The 26,263-nt window shown below is 44.4% G+C and overlaps 1 protein-coding gene across 1 annotated transcript in view; it reads right to left on the bottom strand.

The window, feature by feature from the left end:
- The window catches only part of TES (testin LIM domain protein), a 115,422-nt gene that overhangs the window by 45,785 nt on the left and 43,374 nt on the right, over nt 1–26,263 (bottom strand). The window contains exon 2 of the mRNA XM_069627928.1: nt 6,607–6,692. Within this exon, the coding sequence (XP_069484029.1) occupies nt 6,607–6,692 (86 nt within the window). The remainder of the gene's footprint in view (nt 1–6,606; nt 6,693–26,263) is intronic.

The following is a 26,263-nucleotide window of genomic DNA, read 5'->3' as shown; positions in this document are numbered from 1 at the left end:
ACATATTTTGGAAAGTTCAGCTGTGTTATTTAAGGCCCCAGAGATGCGGGATTGGATACGGGCATGTTTCTTGGAGCGGATAGAGTCTATATTGCCTTTGGAGCAGGAGACAGGCCAGTTTGTCAGTGGATGTGCTAGAATCCAGCCACTTCCATTCTGCAACTTTGCACTTGCGTTTCAGCGAGGCTAGATCAGCTTCATACCAACTGTTTCACTTGGCAGCTGGCTTCATACAGATACTCATGGCAGGGGCAAGGATGTCAAGGTTGTTGGAGATGGAGAAATGAAGGTTAGTAAGAGCAGAGTCAGTGTGAGAGTGAATAGTGGGAGTGGGGGGGTGAGTGAACGGGGTAGCAAAAGCATAAACATCTGTGTAGGAGCGCGATATAAATAAAAATATCATATAGCTACCGACACTCGTTTCATCCGTCGAATGGCAGAGAAGGAGACTGGGTGTGCAGACAGAGGCTTAGCCAGGGAGCCAGCCCAGGAGCTCAAGATGGCTAGGAGAGTGTGGTCAGTCCATGAGAGAGGAGTAGTGAGAGGGGTAGAGAAGGAGATATCAGCTTAAGATGTGCCCAGCTGAGTGGACTGGGCCAGAGGGAAGAAGGGTGAGGGAAAGAGTCACAGAGGTTGCGGAAGAGAAGAGGGGCTGCATTGGGAGAATCCAGATGAATAGTGACATCTCAGAGGAGGAGAAGCTTAGAGGTAGAGGTCAGAAGAGGGGAGGCAAGGTCAGCCCACTATGAAAAGAAGAGGGGAAATTGCCCCAGGATTCCAGTAAATGGTGGTGAGAATGAGCGAGGGGGTAAGAAAGACGCAACACTTGCAGACAAGACATTCAATGGAGGAATAGGACTGAGTGGGTATGATGGTAGCAGGGACCCATTCAGGGAAGTCAAGGGCCACTGTGCCTCCAGACCGGTTGGGCCTGTACTTGGAGTGTATCCCTCAGGAAGTAGTGTCAAAAGCAGTGTTTGAGCTGGCATTGGACCAGATCTCGGTGAGGGCGAGGACGTCAAGGTCTTCAAGGAGGGGACAAATGTAAAAGGATTTTTTGACAGCAAAGAGAGAACACAGGGTAGCCATGTGCAGCTTGTTGCCACCTTTAAAGGTGTTCCGAAGCAGGGTACAAGGGTGAGGAACACCCAGAGGGTGCGAAGAGGCCAGAGGGGTGGCAACCGGAGGAGGAGGAACGGCAGGAGAATAGAGGAAGTTATGACAGACGGGAAGCGCATGTCAAGGAGGAGGAGGTTGGGCTAAGAATCCTTGGCCATGATGGTGTCGTTCTGGTAGACATTAAAGATGCAGCTAGAAGATGAGAAGTGTGCCAAGAGAACTGGCCACCTAGTTCCACCATTAATGGGAGAAGAAGAGTAAGGTGAGAGGATAGCGACCATATGGGGAATTCATAGGTCAGGAGATGTGACAGTAAAAAGAATGTCATTAATAAGTCTGCCTGGAGAAAGCAATGACGTAGGTGTCAGCAATGGGCAATCCTGGGTTGGAGACCTCAGAGTGCTTTCTTAATTCTTTTATTCCAGACTTCGAGAGAGGTGTAGGAAAACCGATAGAGTAGCAGTTAGAATAGAAAAGAGAGATAGAGTGCACCATAGTTAAAGGAGTGTGGGGGAGGGAAGGAAGGTAGATGAAGGGAATGCACAATGCACGAGGAACTCACCAGGCGGCCTGGCAGCGGGTCGAGTGAAGAAGAGTCACATGCAGCAAGTGGAACAATAAATCAAGGGTAAAGAGGAATATTGCATAACCTACAAAAAGGAGACAGTGGGAAAGCCAGTTCAGTCATTTGGCTGCAAATATATGCGGGGGGGGGGAGAGCACCCCTCCCACACCTCACACCTTAATTATTACCCTTACCCACCACCCGACATATATTTGCAGCCAAATTCAGCCTGATAAATTCGATGGATTTGACTTCAACCAATTCTCCTGCGATGAAACCTCCCTATTCCAAATGGACAGGCAACCAGACACTAACTGAGTCACTTTGGCACATTCCGTCTGTATTGCCAGATGACCATCAGTCCATGGTAGCTGAACCCTAAACCATGTGGTATGTCTTGGAGAGGCACTTCCAACAGCACCATACTACCAGCCTACAACATTGTAGTTGACGTGTTATTGTGAAAGGCAGTAAAAATATTTTTTTTAAAAAAGAAAAAAAAAATAAGAAAAAGGGCAGGTCTAGTGACTGCCCTTAGAGCCGGACGAACAGTCCCTTAATAGTGTGAAAGTGTCTTTCAAATTGTAGGAGGGGGAACAGCAGCCACTGAAGCCACTTTCACTGCCTTCAGGTTCGAAAAGGAAATTGAAGTTGAGAAAGTTATTAAGTAGCTAATTAGGAATCTAAATGTATTGCACCAAATCTAGGCCCATGATGACACGTAAAGAGATACAGTTCTGAAATTCTCGGATGGCTGAAATCCAGTAATTATATTGAGCCTTTTAAAACCTTTCATCCACAGCATACAAAACAGCGCCGTCTACGAATTGGCCCTTTGTGTTGTGTTACTCAATTGTCTTTCCATGGGTGGTAGAAAGCTCAATGAGTTTTTGACGTGCTAGAGACTTGCAGAAAATGCATCAAGCCATCACTGAAGACAATGTCAATATTCATTGCACTGAAGAAAGTAGAAGGCAAAAATGTAACACTTTGTAGAACATGTTTGGTGCATTACACAACACCAGATAGTGCTTTAAGGTGGCTCAAACATCACTATTGCCAATTTCTGCTGTCAACTGCTTAGCTGGTACCAACACTACGTTTTAAGAAGCAATTGTTGGAGGTTTGAAAGTTTGATAAAGTACAAGGACGCAGTTAATGACATGGAACATGAAAATGCATCGCAGCAAATTGGTGCAGATGAAACTTGGTAGAATGAAATAACCCCCAGCAGCTCCCCACATAGCTTTTGTGGGTGCCTGCTTTCAAACAAATCCAACATGGCCCCTGCGTCTGACATGCACTATTTTTTCCATGTGTGCAGCACGCAGTCTCACCATGGTTTTAAAAAAAAAAAAAAAACTCTCCATGCCGCCCACTTTTGGGGTCTTGGCACAGCTGCACTCTCCCCTTGCCCACAACAGTAGTGCAGGTTGACTGGTTGGGCCTGTCCGGGGAGCCTGCCCCACAGTGAGATTCATTACAAGGCTTCAGCGGTGAGTGAGGCATTTTTTACCCCCAACACGTTTAAATTATAGCTGAATTTATTTCTACATTTTGCTTCTCTTCTGCCCTTTATTAAATTAAGTCAATTTCAGACACCTCAATAAAATTGCATCTTTTGAACAATATGTTTGTTGTTACTAATTAAACCAGATATGTCCAGAAAGGATAAAGTTTTTTGTCAAATAAGAATTCTATACTTCCTTTTCTTCTCCCTTTCTCCTGATTTTCTTGCTACAGGGCCCACCTACTTGCCCTGATGAAGGCGGTTCTCGTACAATAATACATATCCCTCTGACGTATTCTAAGTTGGATGATTTTGCCGCCGAAACGTGTACTATGTGCAAGGGGGATGTATAAACCCATTTCTTTGGGGTTCCGCTATTATATATTGTTTATATAATTTCATCCATTTTTCCTGGCTGGAATTCAACACCTAATCCTGGCCACGTTCCCCCTGCCACGTTGGAACCTGCAAGATTAGATGCTTTTCGCACACAAGCTACTTTAGGACCTAGATGGTTTACAGGTCCACAAGAGCGCCAAGTTACTGACGCCTACGATCTCTATATGTTTCACTCATGGGTTCTGTTCTGTACTTCAAACTAATCATGTACTGAAGATGATTTTACATTTTGATTTCACCATTTGTCTGTGTTTGGAATATTGAATTCTGCTACATGTATGTTTTCACAATTGCTTTTTGATGTTTTTGTCTCAATACAAATTATGTATATCCACAGTCTTTGATGTGTTTGAGTTTCTTTTTCTCTTCTGGACAATCTCATGGGTTATGAACTTAGGGATTCAATCCATTAGTACTAGCATACCAGGTTCCCCAATTCAAATTACATATTTTGCTTCATTTATTGACAAAAATTGGTGATGAACCTGGGCAGTAGTAGTTCTACCTCCTTTTTGGTTCGGAATTAAATATTCGACAATATTGCCTGAGAATACAAGACTACCAAAGGCTGCAAGCTTGAAAGATGTCACAACTTGAACAAAAAACAAAAAAAAATTATGTGCGCCTCAGTGCTTCTCAAACTTCAAACAACGTTGGAAACAGAGCAGTGTAAAAAAAATAAAAAAAAAATCAAACATTCACAACAATCATACAATAGCATCAATAAAAACCTTCATAACCCTGACATTTTACGCTATTGTGATCATATTGGCTTGATCTTCGAGACAAAGCCTTACCTATCTGCTGCATCACCAATTACAGGGGTCCAGAACCCTTTAAAGGAACCACCATGCTGGTCTAAAATGTAGAACAGTAACTTCCAAGAAGGGCAAATCAGCTAATGGATCGAACAGACTTCTAGGGGACTAAAGGCGGGAAAGCGCATTGGGCATCCAATTGAAATATCGTCCCAAATTAAGGAAGGTTTGAGTAAAGGATATTGCTGTTCACCTCCCCTCAGTTTTAGCTATCGGGAAAGACTATACCTTTTCTCAGGATACTTCTAAAATCAACTAGCACCAATTACCAGGAGGGACAAAAAGGTGCATTTATAATCATCCCACTTGGAAGAAGGCTTCCAGCACATTTTAGATTAAATCTTGGCTTTATCTTTGCCAGGCAGCAGATCAGAGTTCCTAAACCGAAAGTCATCACCATCTAAATGTAATCTGACAACCATCAGCTTGCCTCGGATCACTCACACTTCATAAGGTACAAATGTATTCAATAGTATCCCTGTATTCCGCGACCTGGAAATAAAACACACATCACAGCAACAAGCTTTTAACCCGCTGAGCCATCCTACCGGCACAAGATGTCACAACTTGGGTTTCACTGGACCAGTTTTTCCAAACAAAGGTATAAGTGGCAGAGTGCCCAATTTTTTGCTAGAGAAGAACAATGGTGCAGGCAGAACAATGCAGAGATCAATGGCAAACACAGGGAGGTGCGGTAACAAACTACAGGGGAGGGCATGCGCAGTATTGGAGTTTGAGAAGGCTTGTGTGGTTTAACCACCAATGCCAATCTTTTTTTTTTCTTTATGATGTGGGTGCAGCCTCTTTAACAAAGCATTTAGAGCCCACAAGATTTCTCATTCTACAAGTGAGAAAGCAATCCAGTCCTTTTTTCTTCGAAAATCAGGGAACTGCAGAGTTTTCCATTTTTAGTTTAGAACTACAAATCCAAAAATTCCAAGAAAGAAATGGACCTGTAATTCTTTCTAATTCATCAAATGTGGAAAATTGAAAGATCTGAGCATATAGAAAGTAGCAAAAATCTTTAAGGCACAGAGCAAATGATATGGCAATTGGGGATGTCAACACAGAGAGGCAAACCAAAGACGAATGGCCAGGATTTCTTCTGTGAGAGTAACCATTACAGATTATGCACCAGGCATCTGTGTCATTCAATGGCCGGTAAGGTTTTAGCAGAAACCACAAGGCTCTGTTGCGTGGCTGGTGATCACTACCAAGTCAGTGATCCCAAGCTGAAGTGAGGGACTCCAGCAAGGACAACAGTCACCTGGCACACAGCAGAGACCAATGATAAGGGCTGCAATGCTTTTACAGCTTTCAGGAGTTGAAAAAAGGGCAGCCTCTGCTGGGACTTCCTGTGATGCACACAGCGTGTACATTTCTCAGTAGACAGCGTGTACACATCACAAAGGGAAGCTTAGAATCTCCAGGTGGTTAGAATCTCCATTTCCAGCTTGCCGATTGTCTATGGAGTTGGAAGTTGTGAAATGGAGAAGCAGGGCAGGCAGGCTTCTGCTGAGGCGACATGCCCCGAGGTGGCGGGCCCACCCACCAAGGAGCATACCACCATTAACACCAATGCAGTATGCTACGTGGGGGCTAACTTTTTTTTTTTAATGGAAAGTATTTTCTTTCCATGTACGTAAAGCCTTGCAGTGTCACGTTCATGGAGAGAAAATACTCTACCAACATGGCTGCCGTGGAATAGGAAGGCGGGGCTCCACATGGAGCCCGTCTTCCATTACCATGGTGTTGACAGGAGCAGCAGCAGCGGGGCTCGCCGCCGCAGAAAACAGCTAAGTGGGACTGGGGTGGCTGGTGGAGCAGCCCATCAGGCAGCATAGAACGCTTGCTTTCACTGATAGCATCAGCCAGTGTTCCTAGCCACCCGATTGGCTGGCTCCCCGCCCAGGGTGCTAATGGTGGTTAGAGCCTGGATTGCACAATTTGATTCTCTAAAGAGAAGAAAAACATGTTCCAATGAGACAGTGCATTAACATTGATTATCTGGCAGAAGAACGTTAAGTTACAGCATCCCTCTGCCTAGGCATTGGTAAACCTTATTGCAGAAGATAGGGTACAAGCCCCTTCCATGAATGGAGATTGTTCACCGATTGCTACAGGAATGCTGTGCTGGAAAAACTATGAGCCAATCACAGTAAAGCAAGTATAGAGGTGGAGTGAACGACACTTACCTCCAGAAGTGAAGCTCAAACCCTTCACATTTATCCTTGCACTTGAGGCACGGGGCACCGGATCCCTGCTCATGGCCTAGAGTAACCTGCAAATACAGAAAGGATTAGCACGTGGCATTCCACCAACCTGGCTTTCACTCATACAAGATCTGGAAATTACAGGAGCTTTCTGGAAAGCAGATCCACAATTCACAATTCCCATATAGTAAACTACCCAAATATAATTGAAATCAATGAACATTAAGGAGTTGGGCATGGAGATTTGCCTGTTCAGAATGTATTATTTTAAATATCCAACATTGCTTTAGTTTACATTTTTAGAAAGGCAGAATAAAGCATGTGCAAGGTTGCAAAGTGTTCATACACACACCAAAAACACAAAGGCTTGAACAGTTATGAGTTGTGTAAAACATGAAAACTTAAAAATAATTTTAAAAAAAGCAACCAAATGCTTCTGTTATTGCAGTTATAAAAAGAAAATGTTTGGATAAACATTTATGTTACTTGAGCTTTGCTAAAGTCTTACAGAGGACAGGCAGCTCCAAGTTATTTAACAAATTAAAAGTAAACTAACCAGGTTCAGACACAGGCTCTTCGAGGGCATAATCCTTTGGCACTTCAGATGTGCCACCCCTGGCCCTCCATAAAAGAAACATTTATGCCCCGCATACAGTGACACATCCCAGAACAGGGCAAGTTATACTCAAGTTAAAGGAAACGATCACAACATGTGTACTGTGCTTTATTATAGAAACCATTATAATACCACTCAGAGGATGATAGAAATCCTAGTTTTAGTAGGGACTGCAATAAACATACCATATCTGTACATTTTCCCCTTCCAAGAAAAGAGTTACAAAATAATACGTTTTTAGATGGTTTGATGTTGATGGCCAAGCAGCTCTAATCATTAATTGTTTAGGAGAGAAAGTTGCCAAATAAGGTAGCAAATAGCAAAAATAAAAGTTCAGTATTGTGCTTACTTTGATATTGGATATTTAATGCTGCACACAAATCTTGTTAGGTATCACAAAAAAACCTACTTCAACATATGTGTTCATGGGTCATCAGTGTAGAGTCAAAATGACACCCAACTTTACACACTCATTTCCAGAGAAACTCCATGGAATCATTCCAGCTAACATGGCCTCCTCAAATGTTGTCAATGAATGGTTTTCAAACTGGCTCATCATACAACCTCAGCATAGAAGGATGGCAGCTCTAACAGGCCAATTTATCAAATAAACAACTCTCGCGGTCTACATATTGAATACACCGGTCAAAGACCTCAATTGCTCTACAATATTGAGCACACCGGTCAAAGAACTCAAGCGCTCTACACTATTGAACGCACCCGTCAATTATTTTGTATAGAAAGTAAACTTAGGAACCTGAAAACAAGGACTCAAACATAGATCTCAAACATTCCTTTAGCGTGGAGCTCATTAAACGTTTACCAAGAAGAGGCAGTCGGGTACCAGTTCATAAATCAAAAAGTAAAGTAGATTTCAACTGACGCTCAAAGCAAATTACCTTGGATTAAATGAAGATTCAGAATTACATACGTAATTCTTAAATAAAATATTTGACCAATTATATGGTCAATAAAAGAGTACAGGAGGATTTATTCTTTTGCTACTTTGTCAAACATTCCATTGCATCAATAATCTCTATGGATTAACTATTCTATTGTGGCACACATGGTGTGCAGCAATACTGTCCTTCTCCCACCACCGCTTCCATGGCCCCCCTCCCTCGGCCCACTTCCCCGCCCCTCAGATATAGTCAAAAACCAAGGCTGCACTATGGACTCAGGCCTAACCCTCTCCCATCAAATCAACAACATGTCAAAATGCTGTTACTACCACCTCAAACTTCTCAGATGCATTTTTCCCCTACCTCTCCTACTCCAACAGACTTGCCGCAGATATGTCTATTGTGATGTGGAGACTGAACTATGCCTACTCCCTATACCTGGGTGCACTGGCATACCAACTCAACAAACTCCAAAGAGCCCAAAATGCTGCCACAAAACTGCCCCTCACCCTGGGACACAAAGACCACATCTCACCTGCACTCCGAACCCTCCACTGGCTCCCAGTCGGACGAAGGGCCACCTTCAAGACCCTATGCATCACTCACAGAGCAGTGCACAAGATGGGCCCAACGTACCTCCAAGAGAAGATAAAACCCTACCACCCATCTCGCACCCTTAGATCAAGCATTGCCCTCCTAGTAATTCCAACCGCTAACTGTTAGGATCGGAGAATCCGCCTTCTGAACCTTGGCTCCAACTCTGAGGAACTCTTCCCCCTCACATATTTTCGACACACCCAAGACTATATGTCCTTCCGTAAAGTTCTAAAAACGCGGCTCTTTCCATAATGCAGACCAATACCACCTGAGGCAACTAAGACCTTTCAACCTGACTACATACACTCAATGAGATCGCAAGCAACTGAATACGGTTATTAAGTCACTATTAAGCAAACGTGGGCTTGAAATCCGGAATAGCAAGCTCCTTAGATTATAACTCCACCCAAACACTCATCTCCCATATCACTATGCTTACTCTCTACTCTATACCAACATCCCTCAATCAATTTCTGCCTAGCTGCTCACATACGAACATCACTCCATGAACACCTCATCAATCTGAAAAAGCGCAGCTACACCCCATAAACAACGGCCTAGCTGCACACATAAGCGTCCTACACAGACATAACACAGCCAGAACCCAGTCTTAGTGTCCATCCTCCAGGTTGCACACATTCAACTGATATCCAATACGACCACACCTAATGCTAGGTTGCAGCTACCATTAGGCAATTTCATTGGCTGCCCACATAATTGGTGCACCCAAGCACCCTACGACACCTTACTCTCTCAACTGGCCTGGACTACGGTCCCCAAGAGCGTTCAACCTACCAGCGCTTTGCGGTAATACCAATGATATATAGAGCGCTATATGAATGCCAAATAACATAAGATTGTGTTAAATAAGAACTGCTATTTTAGTTGATTTTTCTTTTCTTTCATCCATATCCATTTTAGCATTGAATGCTGAATGCACCCTATGTGTTGATTATCAGAGCCCTGAAGCTCGCTGTAAGAAATACGTGTCAGCTTGGTGACTAAACAAAAGTAATTTGGGATTTCAAACTACACCAAAAAATTGTGGATGGGATCACTATCAGAACTAGGATATGGGGGGGATCACTATCAGAACTAGGATATGCAACGAATCAGAGCAGGTTGTCCCTTCTCCCCTAGGGAGGAGACTTTTCACATGGGGCCAGGGTTGTGCATCCACAGTACAATAGTCCGCCTGGTAGGTGGTACACAAGGGGAGATCACATGGAAGAGGAAGCCCTGTATGGGATTAGGGATGACCCTTCCCAAAGCATGCGGTGTAGTCCCGCTTTATACCAAAACCCCTTCCTTCCTATCCTTAGATAGGGCCAACATTCTTTGCTGTACAGTCAGTCAACCTAACATCTTACAGCTGACTAATGTATTGGGGGACAGTATTGGTTTTCCATCCAATAATTACAAAAGTACTGTGAAGAAGATGTGCATGAGGATACCGATCACTCCAGAGAACCAGAGTGAACGGTCTAGTGCACAGCGAAAAATGAATGGCGGAGAACAGCCCAACAAGGAGTTTAAATCTATATCAACTGTGTGGGATAGGGAAAGCTATCCTCTGAAGAGGAAAGCCGAAAGCTGCTGGGACGAAATACCCACCGCGAATACCAAGCCCAGCAAAGGGGGAAAAGCCACACACGTAAGAGCGGTATAGCGCAGAAAGTCCAGAACAGAGGAACGCTGCGGGCAAGTGCCCGAGACAAACACTGAACGTTCCCCGAACCGGAGAGCTGCAGTGTGGAGTAGATACAATCCGAAAAGGACCCAGAAAGCAGCGAAGGAATGACCATAGAAACCAAGCCCCCCCCACGACAGCTACCAGAGCCTTGCAGGACAGCCCTGTCCCACGGAAGACAGACCAAGAGAAAAGGTAAGTGGGCAAACCAAGAAGGGCTCAAGGTCTGGGAAAACCTGGGGATAAGAGCAGAATAACCGAGAAGGGTCGGCACCCTGAAAACAGCGTCCGAGTAGGGGAGACCATTCCCTATGCAAAACAGAGAAAGAGAGGGTCTGGGACCCTTATGATTGTCGATAAAAGAGAAAGAGAAGCAAGAGTTTGGCAGGAGAGTGAACCATGCCGTGGTAGCCACATATTGACATTCTGGGACTTGCACACATGTAAAGAGCTAATTCTGAATGGCATAAGAGGGTCTGGGGCTATTGAGACATTTAAGAAAGGCACACATACTTGGCAGGAGAGTAAACCAAGTCGTACTGGCGCATTGGGAGTGGGACCCACACCCATATGAATCCACAAGAGGGTTTGGAACCCTAAAGCGCACTGAAACCTTTAAAAAAGGGACACATGTACTTGGCAGGAGAGTAAACAAAGTTGTGGTGCTGCTGCATTCCGAGTCTGGGTCCTGCACCCACATGAAAACCAAAGGAAAAGGAATTATCCAGAATTAACTATATACTTGTGAAAAGAACAAAGCAACACTTTGTGATGCAGCTTTGTGACTCGCATCTATATGAAGACCTAAAATTAACCCATTAGAAGCCAGGGGAAAGGAGCCAAAATTCTGGTTACTGGGACACGGATTGTGAAAAGACAGAACATTTGTTTTTCTTTTGACCACTTGAGACTTTTGAAGTGGCAAGAGCGGTCACTACTAGTTTACTTTGGAGTTTTGGAATCCTTGCACATTAGCAGTCATTTGTTAACACTGTTAAGGTCAGAAGTAGGGTTTCGGGACAGGACAGCAACGGCCTACTTTCATTTGGACATTCTGACAGTTTTCCTTAATTTTTTGGAGGCACGTAAACCCCTCTTAGTTTTAGGGATAGAAAAGGTCTTTCACCAACCCCCCCTTTTTTTTTTAAGAATAAAAAAAGTTTATAACCAAAACCACACCCCACTTGTGTCCGAGCCTTACTCTTGCACCCCGACAGATGCATCATTTGAGAATCAATGTGCGACTTTAATTTCATCATTTACCTTGAACACTCAGCGGCATGCGGGCAGTACCGCTAGAGAAATACATTTTCATGGGGTGTATATAATGGAGCAGTTCCAGAAGGCTCAGTGTGATTACACTTGCCACAGCATTTTCACCTGCACAAATCACACCACCTTCAAGTATTCCCGGCTCTGTTGATACAATTACAGGAAATCATGGGGACAATTACGACTGTAAATCTTCATATAACCGCACTGTTACCCTAGGAGTGCCAGCAACATATACACAAATCACACATGAGAAATAGGAGCCGAAAGGTATTCATTATATGAAATGGATACTAAGCCCTCTTTTAGGTCTCACCGACATCAGTCTCACAGGAAACTATCCAGCATAGAAAGATACTTCTATTGTTGCTTTTTGCAAGAGATGTCACAACTAGTAATGTCAAACTAGCTAAGGGATTCGCCAAACCATTCAAAGTTTGGGTGGTTGGAGTTCCTACAAACCTTTCAAAGTTTCAAGCTAACCAGGCTCCCCTTGGCCACAACCTGGAGCTAAATATAGCTCCAACCTCGTGGCAGTTTCAAACCGTGATAACAGTTCATTTTGGTTCGCTTTAAACTTCTCATTCCATGTTTCCCGTTGTTTTTGCAAAATGCCAGAATCCCAACAGGCAATTCACACTTCTTCTCTGGTTCGTTTTGCCTCTCACGCCGCACCGGTTGTTTTAAATTCTTGAAGGACTGCACTACAACTCCCAGTATGCACTTCTTTAGTGATTCTCATGCACTGCTGCTGCTTTCTTCTTTCCCTTGTGCTGTGTTGGGTACAGCTCCCAACATATACCTCTATGGTCAGTCCCTTAGCGCTCCTGGCACAGTTCCTTTTCTCCATGCTACTGGGGTTTCTTGATTTCTCAGCACTTGGCCTGCTCTGCACTCCAGTGTGATCAAACAGTTGCAGGCATACAGAGGCCTCCAGCAGGCAGAGGTAGGGTTTTATTTGACAGAGTAACACCAAGAAGAACATCCACAACTAGAACCACTCGATCAGATCAAGTCAGAACAAAGGGGGAATCCAACAACCTTACAGGTGGGAATTTCAATGTAAAGAAGCAGTTCACTTTGACTCACAAAACATAATGATCCTCAATATACAGTAAGGAACAACAGTAGTTACGTATTTGACTGAATGCCAGCTTGCATCCTTGAATATAGCATGCATTCTCTCTCACACTGGATTGCTGTGCGCACTCTACTAATGTCTATCCTGATCCTCCATTTGGTCGCAGACTTGAAGACATCTCTTGACAATGCCTTCAGAAAGGTTTCTTAAACAATCACCCTCCCCAAAAATCGATGAGACCAATTGAATCCTTGGACATCAACAAGCGCACAGTTGTGCGACGGGGTGTGGATAGTGAGAGAATGCACTCCCTCCCGGTAATACTGAGTGTAATGCAGAGTTGTGTCTTGGCACCCCTTCACCTTATTGCCGTTAACATCTCCAGGCTGGAGATAAACCTCATTGACTTTGGGTGGGTAAAAGGAAGAGGGGCTTCCATTCCCAGGTGGTGCTGTACTCATTGCAAAGACTTCAGTGGGACAACAGCGAGAATCAGATGCAGGTTACCATCTGTGTTCCGTGGGAGGATTTAAGGTAACTAAGTCTACGTCTCACCACTTTAGGCATCCGCCAAGACGAACCATTACATTAGAGGATGTCGCACTGGAGTGGGGGGTGGGGGGGGGGAGGGAGGATCATTTACTCTATCCAGGTGTTGGGTTCAGCAGTGGTGCAAAATGGGGGGGGGCACTAGTTAATAAAGTGTACCCTGATCCTAGACAGACTGTCTTGAACAGCGAGTCGTGTCTTGATTTGGCAGGTTAGTTATTCGTCGGACACCTGAAACCCACAGAGCTCAATAGATTCCCAAGGCTTAATAAGTAGCACACAACGGAGGAGCTGGTAAGCCAAGCCATCTGTAAATGCCAGAGATGTTTTTTGTAAAGAAATGTCCGAGTGTTCCTGTGAGCACATCAATCATCAAACTACTTTGAGAGCAGGGTCGTTTGGGAGCTCGACTATTGACCAACACTCAATCCCTGATGAAACTGGACCATGATCTGGCGTCATCTTCTGGAGCAGAAGCGGGCATTCTGACATGTTTACAATGCCTGGGGCAGGGTCTCTTCCTTGGATGACATGTGTGAAGACGGTCCTTCGGTCAGTTGAATATCGCTCATCATAAATACGAACACCAAGATAGAGTTGAAACAACCTCTGGAAATAAGAGAGGATACAGTCCTCTAGCCAAGACCAGACATTTTGAAAATGAATTCTCTTGAGCGCAAGAGCTTTTTAAAATGTGGTCACCACTGGGTTTAATCAAATTCTGACTGCACATTTTGCTGCTAACCATTTACCACGACCATTACAAGAGCTAGAATCTCAAGGATGGATTTACTCTTATCTGCAAACAGTCAAACAGAGTCCCTGTCACCTGCATGCCGCCTAGCAGCCCCAGTCAGGTATTTGAAAATGGCCAACCCTTCAGCCATCTCTGGATGTCGAAGTTCTTAACGCCATCTATGACAATAGCTCAAGGATTTCTCATGGACGTCTGCGATCGGGTGTCATGGTTATAGCTGGAACGATCACAAGCTGCTGGGATAGACGGGACAAATATTTATGCTATTTGTGAAATGTAAAGGTTGCCCAAAAAAATTAGATTGATTATTTTCACTAATTGTTCAACAGATTTAAGGATGGCAACACTCCGCCATTTCTGCTACAGTGGACATCCACAGATGAAGAAAGGAAGGTGAAACAGAAAACTAGCGAAAAAAAGAAAGTGGACCCCGCTACCATGGAAGCGGTACAGCACCCTCCGAAACAGTTTACAAAATCAGACAACCAACAAAAACGGATTGTTCTAGGTTGTGAGGTTATGGGGGATGCATCTTGAAGCATCAGACAATTTTCAACGGCAACAGATCAATCTATTTCCCAGAGGTATTTTTCTCTCGCCATCTAATGACAAATAGAGTATTTTATAAAGTGTCTAATGCAACAGCTTGGAGGTTAAAACACTGTAAGGTATACCAACCGAAAGGTTCTATTTTTCTAGACTTTAAGGGTAAAAAGACCATCCATGAATTGGAACTGTGACTTTCTAGTTGTATAATAATCTGTGCTGCAAGCAGTTGACCCAGATAGCTAACTGAATACAGTTGGCAAACAGTGGTTAACATTTTCAAGTTGCAAGCTACTAGCCAAGCATAAACTTTTTTTTTTTATTATTATTTTTTTTTAAATGCACCCGTCCCCCTCAATTCTTCACATACGCAGAGCACACCATTTCTGACTCAGTAACGGCTAGTGAACATTTTCAGGCTTGCATTGCAATCTTCTCCTTCCATAGAATAAACACACATTTCTTTAGAAGCATCTCTTCAGAGACATACTCACAATTCCTCATGTCAGAGTCACTCCCAATATGGCTCTAGCAACTTCCGTGGCACACTCACGCTAGATAAGAGTTTGTTGCGATGGCAACAGTTACAAAACAAACGGTGGGCAAGGCAGGAAATGGATGACAGGAGTGCTTAGTCAGAGCAGCCGATCCACACAGCTGCCAGCTCAGTCAAATTTGTTTTCATTTTTAATCTGGAAAGAATGATTCCGGAAAATGAGGATTAAGGAAAGGTAAACTATGGATGAGCCAGAGACCTAATTAGAAAGAATTATATCAGCATTCCGACAAGGGGCAATTACCGGGTTTGTACAATTCAGTCAACTAAGAAAGTAGATCCGTTTTCCAAAAAGATTTTAAAAACAACAGAGTTGCCTATGATCCGATTTCTATTATGCACTTTTGACTCCCCCCTTTTGCGGATACAGATAATGAAAGAAAATATTTAACAGGATATTCAAATAAAAAAAATGTAAAAAAAAAATATAAAAATGTGAAATTTAAGTTAAAAATAAATGGGTGGCGAGAAAAGAATAAAATGCAGTTGATAAGTGTGACGAATCGGGGGAATTCGTACCTTCTCCCGATGGGAGGCTAGGGAGGTGAGCCAGCTCTGCAATACCCTCACTAGGGGGTAAATTCGACCTCATCGGGAGAAACTCCCCCCTTTGGGGACAAGGACTTCCGTCCTCAGATGGAACTCCCTAAAAGACCCTTCAAAGTGACACCAGTATTTCTGACTGATGACAAAACCTCTGAAGAACAAGTTGATATGTGTTAGTGCCAACCTGAAACACCTTTACCCCCATCCTACCAGATAGGATAGGAACTAAACCCCCCACCCCCACCCTTTCCAAACACAAACATTTCCTCACCGACAACTCACTACAAGAGAAAACAGACTAATACCCGAGCCGTATACCTGACGTCCCAATACAATGATCAGGCAGGGTCAGGCAATCACTGACCATTACACACACCTGTAGCTTTTTAACGTGACACAGGCGTCTAAAGATAGGCAGCTGCGAAGGAGGAGGAGGAAGGTGGCATTGAAAAATCAAGGCAAAGCACACAAGGAAGCAGCAGTTCCAAGAGGGCCATTTAAAACAAGGCGAAAGACGGCAAAACCAAAGAGGATTGCAAGGAGGGAAGTGCCCTTGACCTTTTCAACGAAAGACTGTTACTTTCATGAACCTTCGAGAATAGGAAATGTAAGACCAGGAATCAAGGCTGAAGAATCCTGCATTGTGTGTTGCACGTACCCGGGGCTCTCCTGTGTCTATAGTCAAGGATGGAGAATAGTTTGCCTCCTTGGTACTGTCCTTGACTCATACAACAAAGCAGCGCCAGTGATGTCAGCACAGCTGATGAGTTGTGGAGACTGATACCAGACCGGTGTTGAAGCCAAGGTTGCAAGCAGCGACATTGTATAGTGAAAGCCGAAGAGAACAGTGTATGAAATGTATGTGGCAAGCAAGGCAAACACAATTAAACAGCAGATGAGTGATTGAACTTTGAAGCCACGATACGATTCCTTACACAGAGTCGTCCGGCACCACCTGGGTGCTCATTTGAAAGTCTGTTAGGTATCCAGCTGAAAAGTGGCAAATGTGAAGAGTGATAAAGAATTGTGAAATCAAAGTGGTCCTGCAACGGGTCAAGCAAAAACATGTGCACATTCAAAAGTCTGCGATAGGAATAACAAAGAAAGCTGATGACAAAGTAGATAAATTTGGTGAGCCCGGCTGAGGGGGACCCGGGATCTGAGCCCGGCTGAGGGGGACCCGGGATCTGAGCCCGGCTGAGGGGGACCCGGGATCTGAGCCCGGCTGAGGGGGACCCGGGATCTGAGCCCGGCTGAGGGGGATCCGAGGTGAATAGTGAATCGCCTGAGAAATGGAGTACTTGTGAAAATCTGAAAGAGGAAAATAACTTTGTCACATCAGGCCCTCTGAATGAAGATACTTTTTAAGGCAAAGAGACTTGGGCACAGAAAGCCCTGAAGCCAATGATTGAACTGTATGCTCGTGCTAGAGAAGCCAGAGACTGTGCTAAACTCGAGTGTACCCCCTTGACCTGTGCTGAAAACATGGGGAAGGGAGGCCAATGGCCTGAACATCAAGACATATAATTTTGTGAACACTTCTTTCTTTTTCGTAGCATTGTTCCCCACACTATTTGTATTTAGGAGTAAAGATTGCCAATATCTCGATTAGTATAAGACCTTTTATTTTGCCAAGACACCTCTAGGACTGCGTTATTATTCGATGGTCATAGCTTGCTCCCATCTGTAGATTTAGAACTAGATGGGCGTTATTCAAACCCTTTTTGATGTTCAATAAACACCCTTGATCTGTGGTCACTTATGTCCGTTTTACTGTCGATCCACACCTTCCTAACACCACCCACTTGGAAGAAGCAAGGAGAGAGGAACTGGTCCAGATCCACGAGACACCATGAATGGAGAAAAGGAAGTAAATCCTGAGCCTGTGAAGAACTCCCACACCACGGTGGTAAAGCGGATAACGGGAGACCCGGTGAAGGGATTGTGAATCATTACTGGATTTCTCCTACTTGTCACAGTCACGAGAGGAATGATATAAGAAGAGTGAATGAAAGTGAATATTGGACTACTCCTACTAGTCACGAGAGCAAAACCCTAAGAAGAGTGAATAGAAATCATTACTGGACTGCTCCTACTCGTTGCAGTCATGAGGGTAAAGATATAAGAGTGAATGAGAATCCTCAGTACAGTCAAGAAAGAGAAAATAGAATACATGTAGTAAAAGGAAGTCTCAGAGACACGTACACTGGAAATTATCCAACCGATTATAAAACATTCTAGACCAAGTGACAGCCATACAAGAGAAATGTGATAACATATCAAACTGTGGAAAAGTATTCCAGCAAGCTGAGAATGAAAGAATCAAGGAAATTGAACTATTACGAGATATATTCCAAAGGGGGAAAGTAATTGTTGGTAAAACAGCAAAGGAAGGAGAGAAGGATCAACCATTAGAAGGACATTAAGGGGAAACTAAGGAGAAGAAACTCAAAGTCAGGACGTCACTACATGAACTCATAAAAGTAACTACCAGAAACTATCCGAAGATCATTTATTGAAAAGTGATGAAAGCCAAGTCAGGAAATTTCAAGAGAAGGGAGGCCTTCTCCTCTCTTGAAGTTGAGAATAGTGATAGGGTCAGGTAGGTTAGAGTTAGACAGTGGACAGTTCTTCATTTATAGACATTCACCGATAACGGACGAGCACCTTAGCTAGTTTTGTTAGGTAGGGAAGGCTTGTAGAGTAGGGAAAGGTAGGCTCCATCTTATTCTTTAATCAAAATCACGAGGAGAATGTCTAATCAGAGTCTGTGTCCTTCTGACCTACCACAGTAGCCACAGACATTTTCAGTTGATGGTCAAGGATGTTAAAAGAAAGAAAAGACACGTAATATCACAGGAGACCCCAGATGCTTTGCGTTTTCTCAATCATGTCTGTTTCTCACTAACCCTGAAGAACGATTGACCCATTTCAACCTCACCCAAGTCATTGAGCAGCACCAGAGTATGGTACCACACAAATCCAACAGGAAACCACATCCAAACATCAGCAGCAGTATGGCTACCAAAAGACTGTGGCTGCAGCCAGGTCTCACATTTCTTCCTAACATGAAGAAAATAGGATATGGATAACAACACTGCAGAGAGAGAGAGAGTCCCAGATGTTCCTCTACTGCCTCACTTCCACCTTTGGAATGCAATCTTTTTTTTTAAAGTTAATTTTAAGAGCCATCACACATTTGCAAAAGAGCAGAGTAGAGTGCCAACATTGAATTAAAAGTGTCTCACCTGAGCCTTCTTCACATCATTCAGTTCTAACTGTACATGCCATTACACCCCTTCTAAAATGAAGACTGTTGCTCCGAAAATGACATCAAACTCTCTCAATGTAATTTTGCATTCAAATTTGACGTTTGCAAGACAAATAAGTTAGGCCCCTTTGACCTTCAGATATCAATCCTTTGAAAGGTTGCCTTTTGAAACAGAGGATATGGCCTACATACCAGTCCAACAAACAAATGAGGGGGGATCCCAAAAAACAATACAAATAAATAATCCTGTAGAGTTGTCAAATTTGGGAATTCCCAAGCTTATCGGATGCTACTGTGGACCATAGCTGGCTTTAAAACGCAAAATGTATTGTCCAAGTAGGATGGACACCCTAAATGCGTGGCTGCGTATAACAGAGCTGTTGATTTGAGTCAAATGATGAAGATGATATCATGGGCCATTAATGGAGGGGTTTAAGTATTGGGAACTGAGATATATCCAGGTCCCTTCTCCCAAGCCACCCCCTTTGGGAACAGTGAGGTGAGCACAGTACACAACCGACTCCCTAGGGGACAAGGCAAGTGGTATCTCACTGGGGATGACCCCCACCGTTTAGGGGACAAGGACACCCCAAGTCAAGAGCCTACCAAAACTCCCCATTCAGAGTCCCACATGTTCAGGGGTTATTTAGGAACAGGACAGTGTCAAAATATGCAGATCATGTGGCTTTGCCTCTGGGCCTATGTTATTGGCCCCTTTACCTGAAGAATAGAAGCCATGGTCTCCTCTCTCTTGGAAGCTGACACAGTCAGGAGGAGAGAGAACCTGTGTTGAGGGCGAACAACCTTTGCGAGCACCCGATGCAAGGGATGCCTTCCTTCACAGAGGAACCTGAAGCTGGACCACTCCCTGAACGTGAAAACAACAGAAAGCCCATGAGACGAGGAACTAGCGTACAAAGGAGAAGCCACGTTCCACCTCACACCAGCATCAAGCTCTTTCAGTGCTGAAATCCTGCTGGTCAAATGTCAGAAGAACCGACACGCAAAACTCGACAGCAAAGACGTCAGAACCGCGTCCCGGCAAAGCAGAAGACCATCCTCCCCAGTCGAGATGCGTCGGAGTAGTTTAGGTACAGGGCCGAAGGCAAGAGGAGGGCAGCGAAGGGTCAGAGAAGCCCAGGGCAGGCAGACTCTTTGAACACCCAACAAAGGGGTGCACTGAACCAGAGAATAAGCAGCCTGGAGAGTCGAATAGACTAAAAGTGGTGAAACTAGAGGAAACCAAATGATGGAGTGAACCAAACATGAGAATCAAAGTTTACAGCGCTGAATTTCCCCACAATGGATAAAACCAGAAATGACACTACAAAGGGATGAAATGAATAAATGAATCATAAGAGCTGAAGTCCCACAAGGGGCGGAAATAAAGAATATTGTATGAAGGGGTGAATACTAACCCAGAACGATAAGGCCTGGAATGCCAGACAGCTTATACCAAGCTGAGAAAGTCAAGAACCTAAAACAATAAAGGTTTATGCACTTGAGCAAACAAACTCCAGAGTACCAAAGGGAAACTGTAAGAGTTGCAAAACCAGGAACGAACAACAAAACTGAAGAAAGACGTGCACTTACAGAGTGCAGAAGACATTAGTCCTAAAACATTATTGGGTGGGGTTCAGGGACCAGCCACCCAACAACTAACAGAGTGAGCTTAACTAAGTAATGCAGAATGCATGTTATTTAGGTTGAAAGTGGTAAGGAGAGTTTAGGACAAATTAGCTTTGTAAAGAGGAGTGAATGTTTGTAAGACCTACGGACGAGCACTGGTTTTGTTACTTTTAGCTTAGGTAAATTCGTCATGAACATAGTTGATCGGAAAAGGGGAGGTATTGATTTTTCTTTAATAAAATTCCAAGTTGCATCAAGTCCTCCAGTCTGTCTCAATCTCTGGCTTACCACAGATCTTATTCTCAACCCTCCCAGCATCAGCTTCACCACCAATGCAAATGACTGCCTTAAGGGGAGTGAGGGTAGCAGTGGACACACCAATCAATATTGGATTACGCAAGTCCAAGCAGGGAACTTCAAGTCAGATGGTGAAATACAAGACAAGACGCAATGAAAGATTTAAAGTTGGGAATTACATGATTTTACCATCTGCATCATACACAATGAACCTAGGCTCAGTAGACAGCCCAGGAACTTTGCCAAAGAGAGCGGAACAGATCACACCCACAACAAACTCCTACATTTGGCAGACTTGAACTTGAAAGTAGCTCCAGCAACGAACCAGCATCTGGTCTTGAAGACATTAAGTTTCAAAAAGTGCCAGGTCATCCAGTCTTCGATTTCCCCACAGGCAGAGTAGCTGCATCTCAATAACCTGTGAGGTCAGCACCTGCAGGTAGAGCCGTGTACTGTCTGTGCACAGTTGCCCCAACAGGCCATCGGGTTCTTCAGCAGAAAGTTTAATCTCTACATACCCCCATCCCCATGTAGAGATCAAAATAAAAACACGTAAAATAACTAACCCCTGTCGGACTTAATGGCATTGGGCCATAGCAGACATGCCATTCCCCACCCTGACTCAACAAAACAGAAAAATACCATGACTGAACAGACCCCTATTGTTTACCATGCTAAAAACCCCAGCAAGATATAGTTTTGAAAATAGCAGGCATTGGTTAAGGCAAAGGGAGCAAAGAAGTCCCTTATGTTAATGTTAAACGATATTTGTACCGCACAATATCACTAGCGGAGTGGTCCCCTGGCGGCTCTGAAAAAGGGAAGGGGGCGAGTTTGTGGGAATAAGCTGGAAATGTGCAAGAGAGCAGTGATGTGCTGTTGGCAGCCTCAGCCCGGTGGGTCCGTGGCTGGGCTTGGGATGGTTTACGGTCGGAAGCCATTGTGTGCTGTTGTGAGAGTCTATGTGTGGTTTGTTTTGTTGTTGCAGTGTAGTGAAGTTTGTGCGGATTGTTGTGTTGTAGGCTTGTGGTTGTGTTTGGTTAGCGTTTGAGAGGTATATGTGGTGAATTTGTTCTAAGCCATCTCCTAAAATTGACAGATGCCGATTTTGACTCGAAGCCGATATTTTGTCAATGGGCGTTGTCATGCAAAATAAGACCTGGGTCCGACTCAGTCGGGTCTTCACCATCCCACTCCTGACACCATATATGGTGGCAAAGAAAGGGGAGGCAGACACATTTTGGACATTTCTTTGATCTTTTATTAAAATTATTTTTTTAAAAGCCTATCTTGTCCTATTGCTATGGGGTGTTCTCTATCTAACAAAATTAACTAAAAAGGTGCTTGCCTGCCATCAGAAAGTACAAATCAAAATGTCCTCAGTCCTAACATAACTCTACCTGACCCTACCACTAATACAAGAAACTAATGTTTGTCAAATGAATTGCTCTCTTCTGGTTGCTTCCCTTTGGCCATCTATCTTGAGGCTTCATCTAATGGTTTTTGCATTTCACACATATCTCCAATATGAAAATGTCACTCTACAGAAACCGGTTCCTTCAGATCTTTTTTTGGTTTACAAAAAAAGGGTTGTATTCATGAGCTCTTGTAGCTCCTCTCAATTGTTCATGGGTCTGGTATTCCAGACTGTGTGGCACTTACCACTGTTCTCCGGGATATAGATTCTCTTACAGACCTTCCTTTCAGTTTACGTCTCACTTTCTTGCCATCCAACTGTTCTCAGGTTAACACTATTAGGGCGGGGATGCAACCACTCCCTGGGCCTCGATACGTGGTTACTTGGTTTGCTCTGTAATCTTAGCTCACAACACTTTCCACAGTCTCTCATTAAGTGGTCTCCCCACTCTTCAATAATTATCTCTCAGGGCTTTCTGCATTCTTCCCAGGATGTTCTTTCCAACTTTCTCAAAGTCCCACAATCAATTGCGTTCCTTAGTAGTTCATGAGATACAGTTATGATTCACGGTCCCCATATCAACATTATAGCTTTACCAGCTTTCTCTGTTTATAACATGTTGCCCGGTGGCTTCCCCCTTCTCAAGTTCACCCCGGTACCTTCACTCTACATGGGTGACATTACAGAGCTGGGCGCTCGCTTTCGTTCCTAGTTTCCTTATTTTGGGCTTCACAATAATCCTGCTCTCAGCGTCTCTGTGGGTTGCCATGTTCGGTGATAGCCGGCTTGCAGGAGCCTTCAATCCTCCTGGTTGCACTGGTTTCCGCATAGACCGGTGCTGGGCCCACCACGGTGCTTATGTAGCCACGCCCCCCACATCAGGTGGTCCTCCGAACTTGCATTCCCGTTGTCTGGTTTGCTGAGTCTCTGGCGTTTCAGCTTGGCATTCTCAGCTTCTCAGATTGCCGCAGCACACCTCCAAGGCATAGCTATGTCAGGGAGCTTCCCCTGCACTCTGCCCTCTAGTCCAGTCTTATAGAGGTATTCCCTTTTGCTTCAGGCGTCGTGCTTGATCCAACATTACCTGACGCCAAACAGGAGGAGGACACGTTATTCAGTATGGAAGGCAGTCCCATATATACAGATATAGGGAGTTCTGTGTGGGAATGAGAGTCCTTGTCACTTAAGGGGAAGTCATGCCCAATGAGGTCCCACTTGCCAGACCCTTAGGGAGGGTCTTGCAGAGCGGGCTCACTTCGCTAGCCTCAAAGGGGTGGCTCCTCATTGGGGTGAAGGATTAAATCCTCTCAATTCATCACAAGACTTATTCGCTTTTAGTCGTCGAGAATGCCATCAACAATATCAGTGTCTTCTTCGGACTAGCGACTGCCAATTTTGAAAAACATTTGCTGCCTTTTTAAGAAGACTGTATACAACGTGATCATCAATGGGTGATGAAGATCTAGGATCACCCATGATGTCTGAGGATGTGGCAGTATAGTCATCTGGCTCAGAGCATGCGTACTGCTCAGCACGCTCTTCCTCATCTGCATCCAGCTCAATTCTGGGCTCCTCATAACCGTGTGTAGAATCTACCTTGGTTATGTTAGGTGGAACTTCCTCCTCCTGTCCAAGTTTACATTTTATTGGCGGTTTGTCTAAACTGTCCATGAAAGAAGCCATCTAATCTAGGGTGTTTTCAAACTTATCCTTTGTCCAAGCACCACTAGAAGGAGCGACTTGTAGTGGCAAAACCACTTCTTCCTCCTGACACTTGTGCTGGTTTCTTTTTCTTTAGTGTATCCACTACGGGTGAGGCGCTACCTGTGTATACGGAATTCGGTGTCTCTACTAGTGTCTAAACCATTTGTTTCGGTGCATGTGACGTTTGTGTGTATGCATAGCAATTCTTGGCATGGAACAAGTCACATTTGGCTTGTGTGATGTGTCAGCTATGCACTCGGCACAGTCTCGTTTAGAGCCATCGACCCACTTGCTGAGGTTACGTGTTCAACTGAAGCCTCAAAATAGCAGAAGTGGCCATTGGGTGTTCTGTAAAGCAGCATGCTCTTTTTTGCTTGGTGTTGCCGAACTGTGCGCCAAGCCCACGCCATGGAGGCGTTTTAGGTGTTTGTCCTTGTTGCCAGGGGAAGCCTCTATAACAGAGTGTGATGCCTGCCGTTCGGAGCTGGGAAGCGTCATTCGCAAGTCTTCAGTTTCCTAATCAGACGTCTACTCGATATCACTAATGAAACCGGGACCGTCTTGCTCAGGCCTGGATTCATCGTTGCCAGCGGGGTATTCAGTCGATTCCTCAGCCTTCATCACGTAGGCTGCCCAGCGTTTTCATCATCGATCCTTAAGCATCTTCGGTTTGAAGAGCTTATAAGCTCAACATTTAGCCTCCTGGTTGTCTCTAGGAAGACAATGGTTAAACACATTGTACGTATCCTTCCAGGGAACATCTGGTTACATGTAGGCCAAAATGTAAATGGACTATACATATTAAGGAGGAAATGTATGTAGACATTCTCCCGTCAAGTGTTTGCCCCCTGTGACAAATGGAGGGAATTTGTCCCTTCACCCCAAGGGGGAGCCCCCACCCCTGTGTGGTTATGGAGGAGGGCCAGGTCCGCAAAACCCTTCCTAGGGGTAGTGGCAAGTGCGACCTCACCAGGAGAGACTCCCATTCCTGTGAGGAACTCCCTAGATCATGTCACATGATGGCATACACGGGATTGTCTAATATCAAAAGTAGTGTCAAGTCCCGAGACTTGGCTGAAGATCAAAGATATATTATGCCATCACCAGGAAGAAAACGAAAATGTCTCTTTAATTAAAAGTCTCCAATCAACTGGGACAAGGTGGGTGAAGAGTGTGGAGGCCGAATGAGGTGGAGAGAGAGGGACTCTAATGCATGCACCCTCAGAGCTTAAGAGCTGGAGGAGGCCGAGCAGGAGAGAAGTGAGGAGCCGGCAATGTTCAGAAGTGCTCTGAACACCAGAAACAAACGCTGGAAGATTAGCGTGTGTAGGAAGCAAGAAGCAGAGACAAGTGGAGCCCACAGCGGGATGGTGGCGTGACCACAAGGACATCGTGGTGGGCAGGCTGCCCATCTAACAACATGGACACCGTATGGAGCGGGAAGTGGCAAACGCTACGGTCTCCCAAGACAAAAGAGAAAACAAGAGAATCGCAAGGAGAAGACGCCGGCGGAAAAGATCTGACAGAGAAACCAAGTGCAGGAGCAGATTGCATGCCCGTACAGGCGCTGGTGATGTGACCCCCTTCCCCAGCAGCTCCCCTCACCGGCAGAGAAAAGTTAACAGGGAGAACCTGGAGGCAGAGCGGGGTTAATTAAAAAAGCATACAGACTTGTCTCAGTACAATTGACAAACTCGTGAATCTTAATCTGGTGAACTGAAACAGTATTAATATAAGAAGGATTATAAACAGTCTTGAGAGAGGGGCCAATTAAATTTGGGTCACACTACCCCAACAAGGAGAAAAAAAGCCTGTTACTCAAGGAACATTTGCGGCGGGTGGGACACAAGTGAGAAAGAATGATATAAAGTGGAGGGCAGAGAAGCCTCCGAGATACAGGACGGCTACACCAAGAAAGGCTGAAGCCACATTATAAACAGGAAATAGGAAAGACATGGTCCACGGTTACCCCGAATATATTAGCACAGTTCAAAGGATTCAACCAAAGCCAAAGAGTGTAATCCTTTAAGAGGAGAGGATAGCCACAAATCTACTAAGAGAACTACAGGAACTGATACAGAAAGTTAAATAAAGTGAATATTAACAAGAAACTCTAAAGAGTAAAGAAGCAAAGTGAGAGAAGCATTCGTCAGGAGGGAGTCATTCTTCTGATCTCAGTTTGCTAGAATAGTGGTAGGATCAGGTAGTA

This window comes from Ambystoma mexicanum, chromosome 12 (genome assembly GCF_040938575.1).
Source record: "Ambystoma mexicanum isolate Mex_15411 chromosome 12, UKY_AmexF1_1, whole genome shotgun sequence".
NCBI lineage: Eukaryota > Metazoa > Chordata > Amphibia > Caudata > Ambystomatidae > Ambystoma > Ambystoma mexicanum.
This window is presented reverse-complemented; position numbering and strand designations above follow the sequence as displayed.